Below are 18,395 nucleotides of genomic sequence, written 5' to 3'. Positions count from 1 at the left end.
AGACACACACACACACACACACACACACACACACACACACAGGAAAATAAAAAAAGTAAAAGAAAGTGGCCCCCATGCCAGAAACACTAATCACTCTACACGCCGACCCTGTCGTCGCCACGGAAACAGCCTGACGACGGGTTGTCATGGAGATTTGCCAGGAAGATCAATGGGCTGGGGAACGGGGTGGCGGCGGTGGCGGCTACGGACACAGAATAGTGAGCGCGGCCAGGTCAGCGAGACGGGTGGCTCGGGGGACCGCGAGCCCCTCCGGGAAAATCGATGGGATCAATAACCAGCTGGCTGAGAAGACGCTCCAGGAAATGATGGGATGTAACCACTGAGGTGCTGAGCTCAGCACAAAACAAAGGAGCTGTCGAGATAAGTTATGCAAAAAGGGGGGAGATTTATCCGTCCGCCCTGAGGAGGAAAGGGCTGTGACAGGGCAAGGGAGGCTAGTTTGAACCAGCTTTAACCGCCTCGCCCCCCACGGGACGGGGCAAGAGAGGGATGGAGCAGAGGACAAAATGCTGGAGTGATGGCGACAGAGTGGTAGAGGGCAGGACATAATGCTACTGTGGCAATCCACAGTCAAGTGCTCCTCCCTGGGGAGTGGTGAGGAAGTGTGAGGAGGCCTCTGCTCTCTCCATTGACTGCAAAGCACTGTTGGCTTCTCTTGGGCTTCCCAATTGTTGCCCCATGGATCATCTGTTAATCCAGACACACACACACACACACACTTGCACTCCAATTCAGACCAGGCACACACACACACACACACACAGACACACTCTGCAAAAACGCTACAGCATCACCAGTCACTGATACACAAATCATATCAAATGACCAGATGTGTGATGAATGAGAGAGAATGAGTGCTGGTGAAGATCCTGAGAGAGGCAATGGGGAGGAATGTTGCTGACCACTTAAAGGTGGTGATACACAGGGAAACGTCTAGGGCAACTCTGTGGGGCGACACTGTCCAACTCAATTGCTGCTTTATCATATTTCCTTTGACTTTTAACCACTTTTCCCTTTGTTTGTTTAGCCCACTGTACTTCCATGTGTATCACCACACTAACGTAAAACCTCTATGAAAGACCTCTGCACTGCACACCTCCCCCTGCAGAAATCTGTTCGATGGGGAAATGAAAAATGTGTGTGTTGTGGTTGCAAAAATCTAAGACCCCATTTACACCTGGTATTAACATACAATCTGTATCTGGATAATGATATCAGTTCACTGGCTTTGCATTTAGACCTGGTGTTAATAAGCATTCTTGTTTTGCCCACATTGAGATTGGACGTGAATACGGACGGAGGGGTATTCAGTACCGCACTGCCCTACACACTGGTCCTTTCAATATTCTTGACTAAATAACCAACTATCAAGTTACAGTTAGCCAAAAAAAAAAAAAAATACATATTATAATTTACTTGGAGTTTAAACATTTAAAAACTCAGCTATAGTCTGTTTCATCATGTGTGGGTGTGGTTAATCAACAGTGCTGGCTACATTAATAAGGCCAACAACCCCACAGCTGACATCGCATTTTGATTAAAATATTTGCTAAATCTTTATCGGTGCATAGAAAGTACACATCACCTCAAACCAGTGAGAGGAGCACTGAAAACACAGCATTCTCTAGAGACATCTCTAATTAAAACGGCTCATTTGCTAAAAAGAAATGTGTGTTCACGAATGAATGTCAGATATCCAGACAAAGATCACATGTTATAACCACGTGTGTAAATGGGGTCTACTCTATCAACATCACCCTAAGTTGATCTTTCGCACTGTGACATCTTCACTTTTACATCTCCAATATCTCCCACTACGGCTTAACATAAGCCACCATATAGTGTGTATATCATATTTATTTTGATCTTGGAGTAGCAGTAAAGACAGTAAACTACAGTCCAATAAACTAAAGACCAGGTTTGCGAACCTGTTCCAGTCCTACATGCTATATTGTCTCAAATGTTAAGTGTTCTATGTGCCGCTCTTCCTCAGCTGTCCCCCCCTGCCTGTATACATTTGTGTTGGTGTGTGTCACCAGTGTGGTGAGGTGCTATGTGGGATGCTAGTGGCCAGCATGCCGGTAGATAAGAGCTTGGTAGAAGGTTAGCGGGTTTACCTGGTCCAAGGTAGAGTACCTTGACTTGAGCGTGATGACCTCATCCAGGTGAGCCCTGAATTCTCTCCGTGAGGCCTGGGGGAAGCCACAGGATAGTCACTCACCTTCATGCCACACACACTCTCGCACAGACAAGCACTCCCACTCTGATCAACACAACATATCAGTTAGTGGTGCTTTTAAAACACAGTTGCTCACAGTCTCCTAATTATGAGCACAATTGCACGCACACACAGACACACACACACACACACACACACACACACATACAGACACATACAGACACATACAGACACACACCCCAGAACTAACCTGACACATATTCTGCAATCGCATCAAAGGAAATTAGAAAAAATAAAAAGATGTTGCAAACAACTGGAAAACCACCAACAACACCACAGATGGATGAAGAACAGAACCAGATCAGTGGATTTGACAACAGTGGAGCGCTGCTGCTGTGGACACATTTCTCTATTAGTGTGTGTGCAAGTGGAAGTTAAGTGAAGCCAAGTGAGTGCTTGACCCCTGGCCGTACCCAAGGCCTATGTCAGGGAACATGTGGCCTTGGAAGGAAGATACAGATCACAAGTAATGTCACTATAGTACTATAATAACTTTCAATCGTACTGCTGCAAGAACAGTATTTGGATTACAATAATTTTACGACACGAGTAAGGACCTCTTAAATTGGGTTATCAAAAGATTGTGATTAAGAGATAGACATATGCTGAGCAGCACATTTTACAGTTGAAAGTGTCAAAAAAAAACAGCAAGTCTACCAGCAAATTTTAAATAAAGTTAAGTCGGCTAAAATCGGCTTCAAATATTAGCTCTAGAACATATTAGTATAACTATATATCTAGAATAGTATATCTAGAAGTAATTCAATTACAGTAATGTAATCGGTTCAGGACAGAAACTGCATTGCTATTACTTTTTTCTATTTATAAAAAGGAGATAAAATATCTGAAAACAGGTCTGATAGAAATAAGATTAAATTGAATAGTACCTCCCACCACCTTGGAGATGGACATTACTTTTTAAGTCAGCTTCCAAACTCTTCTCCAGATGTCATTACTGTACAATTACAGGTAATTAATGGATTCCGATATCACATTGGACAAGTGTCAGCACTCTTCCACGCCCTTGCACTGAGGCCATGTCTTTATCAGTTTATCAGAGTCATTGGGGCCTGACCAGAGTAACAAGCACGGGAGAGTTACAAAGGCTTACAGCACATTTACCGGTCCTTTTCTCTTTTACAAGGTGCTGTGTGTGTCTGTGTGTGTGTGTGTGTGTGTGTGTGAGGCTTTTCTCTTTTACAAGATGCTGTGCGTGTGTGTGTGTGTGTGTGAGAGAGAGGCCCTTTTACGCCCCTGAGGTGCGTAAACACACTTTGTTTGTGCAGGCATTATGACTTTCATTCAAATACATAATTCAAGCATCTTTCAACTTCAATTCTGAGGTCGAAACGCAGTTGAGGAAGATGCCAAGTGATTTTTTTCGTTTTTTTTTCTCGATGGTGTGTGAGAGTGGAAACAAGGCGAGGGTTAGATACAGAACGTGTAACAGAGCGAAGGCAACATTTTACTACAAGACACAAATTAGAAGAAAAACATAACAAGAACACATTCACACAAAAACAGAAAGAACGTACAAAAAAGGATTGTGGGTAGTGTGTAGTAAAACCACAGAGAGACAGCAGGAGTGCAGCAGGCAGGGCAGCACGCACACAGGGGAAAGGATATGAAGTTTAGGGGGTGGAGCAATCATTCCAGGCAGGAAGTAAGAAGTGCGGTTGGAGAGGAAGGGAGTAGAAACCGATGCCATGATGACGGCCGTAACGTTGCCTTAGAACACATGCAGGAGTACCTCAGCAATGCTTAGGGTGGATGAACAGGAGGGGAGCCGCGCCTGGTGCCGCGAGAGAGAGGAGGGGAGAAGAGAAGAGGGTTAACACAGCCAAAGCCGGGTTGAGCAGGGGGACAGAGGCACACAGAGACTGACGGGTGAAGCAGACGGCGTCCTCTGTCTTTCAGGAGGACATCTGCCTGACAGCTCTCTGTGTGACTGTCTCGGATGAGCCAAGGCAGCAAAGGGCATGACAGGACAGGACAGGACAGGACAGGACAGGACGAGATAGGACAGGACAGGTCAGGACAGCAGGTAGGATTTCAGAATAATAGGAGAAGAGGTTTCACAGGAAACATCACACATTTCGAACACTATGTCAATTCTTCAGCTTGTCAAACGCAGCTTAAATTTGCAAGTGTGCCGGTTTATATTCACGAGACCTGATAGCTCAATAGATTCCACATGTACTCTGTTTATACCTGAGCTTCAAAGCTTTTATTGCTCCGGGAAGACAGTTGTAGAAAATCAGCCCAATGGGAGGAGTTTCTTCCTTCTGAGCCCTTTCACAGAGAGCTGAATGACTGGTTGCAACGCCACTATACTATTCCATTCTTGTCTATGTACTCGTCCTAATCCAGGATTTAAGGGCTCCTTGTAAGCTCAAACGTCTGAGTGTGGAAGATGTGTGAACTGTACCATGATGGACATGCTCTCTTGGTTGCACGCAGGTATACAATGAAATATGTGCTTGACGTCCTGATAATCATATCAGTTTCTTACGAGCATACGCCTTCAAAATGTACAACTGAATTCAACTGCAATGTCACAGAAAGCATGCAGTTTTCCATTAGTATTCCCCACTATGTTAGGTCATACATTGGCTGGAAAATTCATATATTCCAATGGTTTAAAGGTGCCAGAAATCCAGATCAATTATAACTGATAAAGGATGAAAACCTCATTACCATCACAGTACTGACAGTAAGCCCTGCAATCAATGGAAGTGTCCACCATTGATCCAAAATGTCTCCTTAATATTCATTCTTCCCCATCATGTCGTACTCAGGAGACTAACACGACATGTAAACCGGAAATCACACAGGAAATAAAATGAGCGAGGAAAATGCAGTGTCATTTATTTCTAGCACCGAAAAGTATCACCTACTACCGCTCTGCTGGGGTCAGCCATGATTGGAGCATTTTCATTCATGCTGTGGTAAGAACATTCTAATAACGTTGCTTCCACCAGGCACATGAAGGCTTTTATTACCTCCACTAATGAGATTGGAAAGAGGTTATGTTTCTGCCTTGAGAGTTAATCTTGATCTGGATTTTGGTTTATAATTATAGTCATTATGCCATTCATTTACTGGTGGAAGAGTCATTCCCTATGCCCAAGACATCAAATGTATGGCATTCCATTCCACTGGTATTTTGTCAAAAAAAAAAAATCAAAAAATTAACATAAACATGGCCATTTGCGTTGGCAGAGGTTTTTGCTACTAACGGGAAGATCCTTTTAAAAACATCACATCTATTCCCCGCAAAATAATGGTCGGCATGAAAGCCAAGCTCACTGTCAATTATTACTAAAGTCATTAGATTATTCCCTACCTTTCCTCATGGAACAGTAACAGTTTCAGATTATTTGATAAATTGCCTTTTTAAAGTGGGGCTGTCAAGGAGATGAGCATTTCTTCCCTCCTAATTGAAATGGTTTGGATTCACAGTAGCTGCCCTCATCAAACTCACAGCTCAGGTAATGGACACTGGCAGGAAACCAGTGGGCTACACATTGAAAGTCAGGAGTGAACTACACAAAGATCTCCTAAATTCCTGCAGTAGCAAGGTAGCACTCTGTTAAAAGAAAGCTCAATTTACCAACTTCGAATGATTCTTTGTCCTCTCCTCATTACACAAAAAGAAGATATTTAGTTTCATTTGTCAATGAAATGAATTCTGTATAATAAAATAATCGAAATTCAATATTAAAGTATTCTGAAACCACCTGCTGCATATGTGAAGTATTTTTTTTTATTTCATTGGACCATCTTTGAAATTATACTGAAGTCCGTCTTCGTTGGTATTACCACAAGGGTTGAATTCTTCACATAATGTCTCTAAAACATAATGTAAAAAACAACTCTCTGTCAAATCTGCATGAAAATACTACGATTTGAAATAAAACCTTTGAATGCAAAAGTAAGAAAAATGATCTGGCAATTCCATCATCAACCAGAGATCCTGGTCAGCAGAAATCCATCCAAGAAACTGGAAGGAAACCTAAACTCTTGTAATATAAATCATAATTCACACAAGACTGATCTGTTCTAGATTACAGTTGACCTCACGAAAGCCATTAAAAGTGCCCTGTGGATTTTTCTTGTAAACAAAGCTTTTGCTTACATTCATTGTTTCTTACCAACACATGTCAACAACAAAACCTTTGCAAAGTTGATTTTATAGCATCTTAAATTCTTTATGTTCATATCCATTATTACTAGCTTTCAGTCTTCTTCTTCACTGCATTTTTGCTTCAATGCATTTCTGCATTTCATGGCGCATTAGTACCACCTACAGATAAGTGGAATAGCGTGAACCTGTTGGCAGGAATGTGTGTCTTGTAAACTTGCGTTTGTCATTTCCGTTGTAGACATTCAGGAAACGCAGACTCACACATGTAAATGCGTGTGCATATCAACAGTTAGCCGGCAAGTTGTAGGCAAGTAGATCGTAATTTCTACTCCTGTATCACTTTAGGTCAGACTAAATGATTGATGTAAAATTCATGAAGTTTATGCTTTCCCAAATCTCTACAATCGAGGTGGTGGGCGCAAAATTAGCATGACAAAAATAAAAGAGAGACACAAGTATTTTATCTTAAACTCAGTTTTACCTTACAAGTCTTTTGACAAACACAACAACAATGTAACACACGTCATAGATATCTATTATTAGATGACATATTCCTCATATCTTAAGTGAATAATAGATTCAGTTTGAGCAGCGTAAACATCTTTGGAGTGATATCACATCGTGTGCTGTCAGTGCTTTGAGTTGATTTGAAGTTTTGTGCTTACGAACAGCAAGTTCTTGAAAAAGGAAAACTTGCAAAGGGCTCCCCTCTGAATAAACAAAGGAGAGAAAGAGTCCACACTGGGAGAGCCAAACAACCAGTAAGCACAGCTGACCCGAAGCATGTGCTGTGTGTGCTCTACAGGCCAGCGCTGATCATTCATCACTGCCCTCCTATGGCACGTCCGTCTCCGCGTCTCTGCATCAATTAGAAATGAATGAGCTATTGAGTGAGTTGCCAGCCTGGCGTAGAGTGAGAGCTAACACAGCTGATTTGACAGGCTTGTGTTATGCTGCTCACCAGTCCCCCCCCCCCCCCCCACGCGCGCTTCTCATTTTCATGGTGAATGAACATGCTCAGTACAGCTGGACAGACTGGTGTCATCCGTTCCTCTTACTTCCTTTCATTTGCTGTCTGTCTAACTGTCCCCCTCCCCCCCCCCTCCGCTCGGACTGTTCGCCTCTCTCTTTCTGTCTCGCTGTCTCTCTCTTGCACTCTTTCCATTCTCTCTCCATCGCCCTTGAGGCAAACTCTACGAGTCAGTGGGCGAGAGTAACTCCAGACACATATAACGTCACATACAATGCTCGCAAACCTCCCACATACAGATGCTCATAAGGCGGCATGTGTACTGAAGTATGGACACGTCTAAAAACACTCATTGATATAGTGTGCTTGTATATATATCTACCGTATTTATCTTAAGAATAAAAATTGTTCACGTGCTCTATGGTCCAATGAACAAGCACACTGGACTCAGCTGAAGTATTCTTGACTTGAAGCCTTCAGCAACTTGACCCAAATGGTCTTTGGGTGCTACGAGCCAAATGAAGCAAGGGAGGGGGCTTTATGTGTGTACATTAATCAGAGACAAAAGAGCACTTTCCTTCAGGCCGTAGCTACTTTCAACTGGTCTCTGCAACAATATATCACATGCATTATAAAACATCCTGCGTCCTATAGGAACTAGCCACCTCAGCAATCCCTCTGCACCTGACCATTATTACAGGGATGTGTCGCGCTTCACAGCTTAATTAATATTAAACTGCCTTTTCCATCAAGCTGTCCAACAGAGGATGATATACGTTTCAGCTTGACCTGCATGTTTAAATTCCCCCTCAGGCCACGTAAAGATCGGACGAAGCAGATTTTCAGAAGGAGAAAAAGAGTTGTGCACTGCAAAAATCTCCTTATGAAATAATTTAGGAGTCTTATTTTCTTAAAACAAGTCAAATAAATCTGTCAGTGCAATAAGAATATTATACTGTCTCCATTGCCAGGAGGCTTGTTTCATGTATTTTTTAACAGTAGACATTTATTTTGTAACTACGCGTTAGTTGGCTCATTAAACAACATGTTAATTAATGAGCTTTAGAGGTGCTGGTAGGCGTATTATGTGTGAGTGGTATTATTCCAAAATATCCCCCCTGGAAAGAAAGTTAATAAGTTTACATATTTCCCAAAATCTATAATCAGTTATAAACAGAAATGATTTGTTAAATGTTTAGTTCAATTTCATTGGCCTGTCCTAACATCACCTATAGCCTTTTTTTTGGCGTCTGAGCAAAACAGCAGGACTCAACAACTTTGTAGCGCAAACAGGAACAAAAGGCATTAACAAGCCCTGCATGGATCTATTCCTCACACACTGTGGGAACCTTTGTGTAACTTAGCATCGATAAAGCTGCAAATTTATCGCTGTACCTGACATTTAGCCATCGGTAGAGTCTCCACTGCTACATCAATATCCTGCTGCTTCTCCATGTCAGCTGTTTAAAGCCGTCATGGATTTTGAAGGTGCTGCTTCCACACTTCTTCATCAATTTTGAACCTCATTTCCATTTACAGTAGCTCCCCAGCTAAGCTACTAAAGTTGGTGAACTGGAGGGGAGCACATGGTAACTCCAGGGAAAAGGAATAGCAGCGTAGGCATTGGTATCAAGGGGTTTCTGATTCCTCTTTTGCATGAATCTTACTGTAAGGTGCTCTGGGTAAAAGCAGCAGCTAAACGAGGAAGGGTGAGATGTGGATGGAGTTGCTTCCGTTTCTAAGAAGGTGATTGCTTGATTTAAAAAATAAGGAGTCCTGCTTGCTCATCCTCCTTTCTTTGTCTTTTTATGAACGTGCAATGCCCACCCTCTTTGCTGCAGACACCCTACGGCCACAATATACACCACACAAGCCCCTTCATCCTCCCTCCTCTTCCTCACCCTGCAGCCCACAAGCTAGTTTAAGCTAGTCAACAGTCCCGTCGCTACATTATTCACCCCTCTACTCTCTAAACTCATTCATGGCCTGACGGCGTACCTCCTTCAGCCATCACCAGCACACTCATGTACAAATATCAATAGAGGAGCACAACTTCTATTTACAAACACACACTGTATCCACGCAATGAATCCACCCTCATTTCCACACAGCTAATAATACAAAATCCTTCACTTATTAAACAGGAGCAAAAATTACTTCCACACAAACACACACACACACACACACACACACACACACACACACACACACACACACACACACACTCAAAACCTGTAAACATTCTCTCAGATATGCAGGAGGAAAGACATTACTTACCATCTTATGCCTGGAGTCGGAACAGAATGAGCTCCCCGGCACATGCACACAAGAACACACACACTTTTACACACTCACTAAGTGGGAGAGGGGAGAGGGGAGAGGGGAATGAGGATGAGTGAGAGAGAGAGAGAGAGAGAGAGAGAGAGAGAGAGAGAGAGAGAGAGAGAGAGATAAGAAGGGAAGGCTGGAGTGAGAAGGAAGCGCGAGAGAGCGAAAGAGCAGCAAGGAAATGCAACAGCCGAAGCCTTACGGTGCTGCACTAAATCATACACGCATGACTAAGGTCTGTGTGCGCGCATGTCTGTGTGGGTATGTGTGTGTGTGTGTGCATTTCCCATGAGTGTTTCTGTTGAGGGAAATGACAAATATGACTCTTTCTACCCCCTGCCCCCCCCCAACCCCCTCACTTTCTTTTTCTCACGCCTTCCCTCCTCACTCTGCCTCTCAGTCAGTCGTGATTTGAGATGAGATGATTCGGGGGGGGGGGGGGGGGTTTATCAGGCTGAGGCTGATATGAGGTGAGCTACCAGACAGATGTCTACAGATAGACAAACAAAGAGACAAGACAGGCCGTGCAGCACAGGCCGAGCTCGCCAAACCATCCTCTGTTTCGTTCATTTTCACTTACATCCATCTGTCCTTCCCCACCTCCCACTCTCTCTCAGTCCCTTGTCCTCTCTAACTCATTAGCTCGTTCACTCCCACTCTCTGTTCTTTTCTCTCCTTCTCTCTCCCTTCGCCTTTCTCTCTCACTCCCTCCATCATAAATCCTCCACACCTCCAGCAGGCCAGGAGACGAGGAGTCACATTTATGAGCTTTACTGCATTGGAGGACAATAACACATATCTAGTAGTACTGCTGCTTTGCTGGACACACACACACACACAGACACACACACACAGGCCAACAGAGATACACAAACGATCAATACTGTCCGGTAAAACCAAACATGAATAATATCAGTGAAACTCAATGGCATGTAACAAGTCATTTCCACAGGGGGATAAACCTGTAAGGGAGAACACAGGCTGTGTCGTCATGTCGAATACAGTGCCGGAGCGTCACACTGCACCAGACCAAACAAAACCAATTCGTGGAAATAAAGAAAAGATGGCAAAGCACAAACGAAAATCTGTAAAAGTTTGTCTTTCTCAGACCCCGCAGCATCCAGAGTACTGAAAACGACCTTGTGTGCGACTATAGCATCTTTGTAGGTGCAAATATATATTCAATGATTTATTTTCCAGCCCTATGTCTTGCCTGCAGTATTCCCTTCAGGCTGTACATACAAACATTCTCCAATCAGAGGGCAAAGCAGAAGCCTCTTTGTAGCCTGAGCGGTGACACAAGGGGCAAAAAAAGTCAAAAATGAAAATCTTAATGAAACTATTACGTGACTGGTGCTGCCCTGTATATAAGCATCTGCATTCATTGTGTTTCTCCACTCATTTATTTCAAACAAATCATTTAATGTGCTACCTTCTGACCACAATTATAGTTTGTTCAAATGTTAAAAGCAAAAGAAGAAGAAAAAAAAAACAACGTTGTGTCAACACTCAAAAATGTGAGTAGTGTGAGTTCCTGTAAATGCTTACCCAAACAAAAATAGACACAAACATGCACACACACACTCCCCTGCAGAGGTCCTTGACAGTGCAGCTAGAGCGAAGCACCCAGCGGACATTAGCAAAGCCACTCCAGCAGAACACACCCTGCTCCATCCTCACAGCTTAAAACAGCGCCAATGGGACAGGGGGGGTTACAACACACACACACACACACGCACACACATACACACAAACACACATGCATGCACACACTTTCTACTGTGTCTTATTGATAGTTATGGACAGTGCAGAGCCATGTCTCTTGTACCGTTCTGGGTCGCAGGAAGAGAAGCTGCCGTACACTGTAGATCATTGATCCGTCACACTACAGCTGGCTGATTTGACATTGGAGTGGTGCTTACGCGTGCAGCCAGGGCATAAATCATTCATCTCCCTCTGTCTGATCACTTCACTCTGTCAATGATCCTCTGTCACTACTCATTTGCAAGTGATGATTCTGTGATCTGGGAACAGATCGGGCTCAAGCCAAACAGCATGTGCAATTCACACACCATGACTATCACAGTTATGACTGCTGTGAACATCCTGCAAGGGGGACTGTTCAATAGCCAAGCTTGCACTTGTGACTGTGAGCAAAGTGATTCTCGATTAACCAAATAATGCGATTGTACCCACAATCTACTTTAAGTACCCGGAGTACTGAAATCTTTTGGCAAACAATCAATTAGTTCATAATCAAAGTTACAACAAGGAACCTTTAATTGGGTATGAAACAGTCTCAATGTAATACGGATGCTGGAGGGAAGGGAGGCACAGGAAAACCAGAACCAGACTGTCAGACCCTGTTGCAGTAAAACGAGAGGTTTTCTAAAGGGACTCTGGTGCTCGGAAACACTACGGCTTTTGTCCACATGGACATAGTAGTAGCTTTAAGTCAGAAACAATTTAAATTATGAATTCATTGTTTAAGTAATTTATCAAGCACAATGCCAAACATCTGCTAGTTTCAGCCTCTCAAACGTGAGGATTTGGTGCTCTTCTCGGAACTTGCGAACATTTTGTTTTGTTGCAATTAATTTTGTGACGTTTTATAGACTAAGCAATCGATTAGTTGAAAAACAATCTCCTAACCCATCAGCCATCTGTCTGACGGTGGATAAGCCCCTTGGGGCAAGGGGCTATATTTCTGGGGTTCCGGTTTAGCCAGTAAATATCCGGGCCGAGACTTCCTTTTCCTGCCTTGCTCGTTGTTTACAGTCTGATTAGCAACTTGAGATGCGACCGGGCTGGTTCACAAGTAGCCAATTTACAAGGCGTTTTTGATATATAATGATATCAATACTACGCAGACTACAAACAGAAAACGGTTCCAGTTGCCTACAGATTTTACATATGAATGTGGAATATGTTTAAAGACATTAGTTGAAAAAATACCTGGCAGATTAATTGGGAACGTAGATAATCTTTTTTAGGCCCATCGTGTTGCAAGCCTCAATCACAGAAAAGCTTCAATTTAAAAACAGCATCTAGAAAACCTACAGCTCCAGATACAAAAAACAAGTTACAAATGTTTTTTTCCCCAGTAGTATGCGTTCCAGGTCTGTACAAATGGACGTGAGCTAGCTTCTTTGCACACTTGTATACATGTTAACATGGTGTTGTGGCAGTGACCAGAGTGACAATAGGTCCACGGTGAAGGTCATGGAAGTGGCGTGTGCTGAATTGCACTACTGCACTGTGACTCATTTCCCACATTCCAGTGCAGGAGGAGGAGTTGATTTCCATAAGCCCTGGCCTTGGCTCCAAAGCCATACATCAAGCCATTAATCAAAAGAAATGCCACAGGACCAATGCAGAGCGAGGCAGTGTCCTCTAGGTGCACAGCCAGCACCTGAAAGAGTGTGTGCAGGGGCATTATGGGAGAGTAAGAGCATTGCATACTTTAATCAAAATAACTGCCAATATCAGTCAAGTTGATGGGATGTTTGGAACACTATACAATACATAGAACATAAATACTGGTCGCACCTGCAGATGCATCAAGGTGAAAGCTCTGATGGAAAGGGGAGAGTAGAGGCAAAGGGCAGCACTCAGGCTGAAGAGGTATTATTATTATCTTAAGCCTTGAATTAAAACAGAAAATAAGGTAAAACGCAATGTGTTTGCTCTTATATTGATTTATCATCAACTGACAAAAGAAGGTGATCAATAAGTGCAACTACAGTAAACATAAATAAAACCACAGTTGTAATAAAACACAAATGCTTCTTTTCTTTTTATGATGATGATTTGTGATGATTTCCTCAGCTCTCCCCAGGTTAGGGAATAGTAATAGATCCACTGAACCTAACCACCTACTGGGGATCTGCCAACAGCTGCAGAAGTTTCTAGCAGACTATTTTAGTCAATAGTCAAATGAACAAAAATATGAAAACACAGGTTGAAAAAAATATGTCTCTGTATCAACTTTGGACTATTTATTTAAAGTGCAACTGGAAATTGTGTTTTGAGCGCTTGTAAGACAATCCTGCATTTTATAATATACACCCAGCTAAGGCAGCAGTATTTTTTGTGGTTGTGCCTGAGCATAGAGTGAACATAAAAAACATTCCAACCATCTATAGTGAAAATAGTAACAGGAGACACAACCACAAAACACACACACACACACACACACACACACACACTGCCAACCATCCTCTGAGTCAAAGCCCCATCTACCATATGCTTCATTAATCCAAAGTCACCATTACATAACTGTACTAAATGCTCACAGGAGTGGAAGGGTACAACTACCGTCCCTGTATCTTCTGCATGCAGTGAGTGTGTGTCTATGCGCGTCGGCCTGTGTGTGTGTGCGTCCACAATTCAGAGACAGTGTGACAGAGAAAGAAAATCTGGTTACATGAATGGCTGTAGAACTGCTCAGTTTGTAATCCTTTTGTATCTGCTTGCATTTCTGGGCTGTGGGCTGTGTGTGTGTGTGCTGCATATGAGATGAGACAGTCCCTTTCTCCCTTAAGGATGTGTCCAAATTTACTCTGTGTGTGTGTGTGTGTGTGTGTGTGTATTCCCAGTTGTTACTCTGCAGACAGATAGGATTGGACATCAGTTCTTACAGGGTTTATGCTTAATTGCAAAACCTAATAGAAGCTACAGAGCTCCTTTGACACACACACACACACACACACACACACGTTCACATACAGCATTTTCACAAATGCATATGGTCAAAATTCAGTCACATCATCATAGACTACGTGCAAACACACACACACACACACACACATGGTCTCATAGCTTGGCAAATGCTACTTGAGCTGAAGTGCTGATGCACTCCCCCGTGTGTGTATTTACGCGTGTTCCTATCCTTGCTCGTGCGTTGCTCCGCGAGCCGTGGCGTCGGCCCTGCTTGTGTGGGAACCGCAGCAGCCGCTCTGGCGGTGACAAGATTAAGACCTACTCGTACCTCCATACGCAGCGCTGCCAACAAGACCAAGCTAAGAAATCAACACAGCCACACAGTGGCACATGAAATGCATCAGTGAACAGAGCCATTCTGCCTCTGGCTCCGGGGACATTGTGTACATACTGTCGACAGCCGCTTGCAACGTGGGAATTTCAAAGAACATATGGCAGCTTGTCGCTGGGAAACAGCCTGTGACAGAATCTAAATAAGCTAAGAGCTATACGTAGAAAAGTCATTAACTGTCTGTTATCTGCCACGCACAAAGACACACATGTCCACACACGCTAGTCGCACACAAACGCTTACTAATGTGGTTGGCAAGTGATTGTGACAAGCTAGCGATGCTCAAACTGGGTCATTGACAAAGAAAGGCTTCAGTGGAGAGACAGGTGAGTGTATTTGTATTTAAGGTCAGGGGGCCGGGACACCCTCACTGCATCAGTGGAGCCAGTAGCTGTACTGGGACAACAGCAACTGCAGCAGCAGCAGCAGCAGCAGGAATAAAGCTCCCTACCGTCCAATTATTTACATCTCTACACTCTGTAGCTCTGCTGCAGTCAAAAACACCTTGTCTGAGACTCTCTCGCCATGATCAGTCTCACAAGCTGTGATCACCACACAGTGTAAAAGGAAACATGTGGCATAGGTTTTGGTCAACAACATGGGTCAGGACAAGTCCAGGATCATGGACTCAAGATTGAGCACCAAACTGGAACACAATGTTGTCAATAAGACATACTGACGTAATGAATAATCGCATCGTGTAACTCCATTGTTCTGTACTTTATTGCACTGTTTCTAAAGGCATACATTGGAGTACTGCAGGGAGTATGACAGGTTTCTAAAAACTTGGCTGCAAAAAACATTTCAAAGGAGCTACATCACTGCAAAACGTTTGAGAACCGCTGCTCTATTGTACGAGGATTTTCAATCAAACCTCTGCAGGTTCAAGTCTCATAAAAGCTCTGGCTTGAGCCCGGAAAGTCAAAAACTCAGCCGTCTCATTACTTGCTGCTCAGTTCTCCACATCCTGACCGGTTGTTTTTACATATGGCTGAACTGCATATTTAAAAAATCGACATTTCCAACAGACTCTAAAAAAAATGTGTTGCCCAGGTTAAGTCGGCTCTCTAGCGCTGCCCTCTCATCGCGAGAGAGCGAGAGAGAGAGAGAGAGAGAGAGAGAGAGAGATCTCTCCTCTGTCTCATGACCCGCCTATGCACCCGCCCTCCCTCCTCCACCAACATCCCATCCCACTGTTCCCATGGCAACCCTCTCATCTGTTCCCATAGCACCTGCCTGCTGTCCGGGAGACACATGGAGACGTGACACTGACAGATGAGGTGAAAGAGAGAGAGAGAAACAGGAGCCAGAGAGAGAGAGAGAGAGAGAGTTGACACCATTCGGGATTTTAAAAACCTGCATGAGAGATCGGGGGAAAACGTAGACGGACACTCGGACATTTCATATTGCATGTTGATGCTTTTTGCATCAATAATTGTGTCACTTAAACAGAAAACAAGTTAGAACTCTTCAATATAACAAACTGGCACCATCAGCCCCAAACTAACCTGAGAGCCGTCAACATGTGGTGCATATGGACTACAAAATGAGAGCTAAAAAGAGGCAAACATGTCGACAAAATGTTAAAGTGTCCCATTAAAGCGGGGACAGACAAAGCAGACTGAGGGGATATAGTTAAAAAAAGAATTGCAATATGTTGAATTAAACCTGGGGAATAATTCTGCAGGCAAATGCATCCAAGCATGAGAACCACAACCTGCTGTCTCCATAAACACAAATACACACACTCACACACAAACAACAGGGGCTTCACATATAAGACATATTGAAACAGACACAAAACATACACTTTGCGGAGTTGAGAAACTGGAAGAGAACACCAGTCAAGGCTGTGTGTGCGATGTTTGAATGTGGAAGCAGGTACTGCAGGAAACTATCGTTTGTTTTATTTGAACCTGAATTTAAATGAACATAGACATAAATACAAATGAAAAACACATTTGAACCATGCAAAATGCAATAAACAATAAAGTTGAGGCAAAAAAAGAGAAGTAGTACAATCTCTCTCCCCCCAAAAATAACTGAAATGAAATAATGAATCACAATCAGAAATCTTTGTCATTAGTAAAAAAAGTGATTCCACTAGAAACAATACTGTATTTGTTTGTACACAAAATAACAAACTGTATAGCTACAATAACCAGTTTGTGGAGGTAAACGCAGTTGAGCTGTGGGAGACAAAAAGAAGGGCTGAGCAGACAGGAAAATGGGCTAAGGCAGGCTTTGTGTGTGTGTATGAGCGTATAGTTAGAGGTGTATGTTCTCTCACTCATATCCTGGGGGAACACCTGTTGAAGTTTTAAATTAAGGACTTTTGGTGAGCACTTTTTCAAGGCCAGGTTTAGATTTAGGATTTGAGTTTAAGGTTAAATTTAAAATTGGGATCAGATTAAGGGTTTGTGTGGGGATTTAATCTGCACATTACAACACAGTAAAATGCATACACAGGGCTTTAAAGAACTACCTGCCTTTTAAGCTTTAAAGTTCATTAATCTCACAACCTGTCAGACTGCTGCCAGGTTTAGTGCAACCGATTCAGGGTAATGAAACTACAGGCAAAAACATATGTTCATGCATGGTCCATTTTGAGAATTGGGGCTATTTTGCATCAATAACATGTCTTCTTTCAGACTAGTGGAAACAAAACATCCAAAATACACATTTTTTGTTTATTTATTTGTCTATTTGCACCTGTATTAATGTCTAATTAGCATTAGATAATTCCTAGTTTGCATATTTAACAAAAAAGAGCAATCTTAATGTAAGTAAGTTTTCATGGTGATATCTATTAGTTATATTATATCAATTATATCAATTTAGAATGAATAGCTGAGTTGAGTGAATGAGTTACAAAAAAAGAAACACAAATTTGGAACCTTGGCTTTTTCAAATCAGATTTTCTGTTCTGCAGAATAATGCAAGTTAGTGCACGTTTAAAAAGATGGTGCCCCATTTGCATATTTAAACAAAACAGTTCAGAACACAAAATGAATGTTTTAATGTAGGTAATCTGTTGGGGAAGTTTCATGGTGATTTCTATTAGTTCAAATGTTAACTTTATTCACCTGATGTCTCTCCTTAATTTGCCAACGTTAAGTCCTCTCAAGGATTTAAGGACAAACCAGATAAATTTGTGTTTGTCTAAATGTATGTTTGTGCGCGAGTGTGTTTTCCTGCACATGTACTCACTTTGGGTGTGGGACAGGAAGCGGTCGAGAGGCGGGACGTGGCCTGGGCGCGGGGCGACTCCGAGGGCGTGGTGCTGAGAGAGGCTGTGTCCCTGGGTAACACCTGCACACCCCGCGAGATAATGGAGTCTGGGATCTGAGATCACACACACAAGCGTATGCAGACACACGTGCATGTAAACACCAAAGACCCATAGAGGCAGCACACATACACATACTGATATTGAAGATCCAGGAAGACACACATACACATATATATATATATATATATATTTATATATATAGATGCAACAAACCTATTTACAGACACAAAAAACAGCTGAGACGACAAATAATTCAACATCTCTAATGTGTAATCATATGTCAAACTTAAACGACCACGCCTACTCACAGGGTTGATGAAGATGAAAGACAAATGACCTCAAAAA

At 42.8% G+C, this 18,395-nt stretch overlaps 1 protein-coding gene across 1 annotated transcript in view; it reads right to left on the bottom strand.

The window, feature by feature from the left end:
* gphnb (gephyrin b) overlaps positions 1–18,395 on the bottom strand; it is a gene marked incomplete at both ends in the record, with an annotated part of 57,895 nt that overhangs the window by 19,682 nt on the left and 19,818 nt on the right. The window contains 3 exons of the mRNA XM_079180681.1: positions 2,139–2,213; positions 4,011–4,052; positions 17,969–18,103. Coding sequence (XP_079036807.1) covers positions 2,139–2,213; positions 4,011–4,052; positions 17,969–18,103 — 252 coding nt within the window. The remainder of the gene's footprint in view (positions 1–2,138; positions 2,214–4,010; positions 4,053–17,968; positions 18,104–18,395) is intronic.

This window comes from Pholis gunnellus (genome assembly GCF_910591455.1).
Source record: "Pholis gunnellus genome assembly, chromosome: 19".
Classification (NCBI taxonomy): domain Eukaryota; kingdom Metazoa; phylum Chordata; class Actinopteri; order Perciformes; family Pholidae; genus Pholis; species Pholis gunnellus.
Note: the sequence above shows the minus strand (reverse complement) of the source record. Positions and strands in the feature narration are given on the sequence as shown.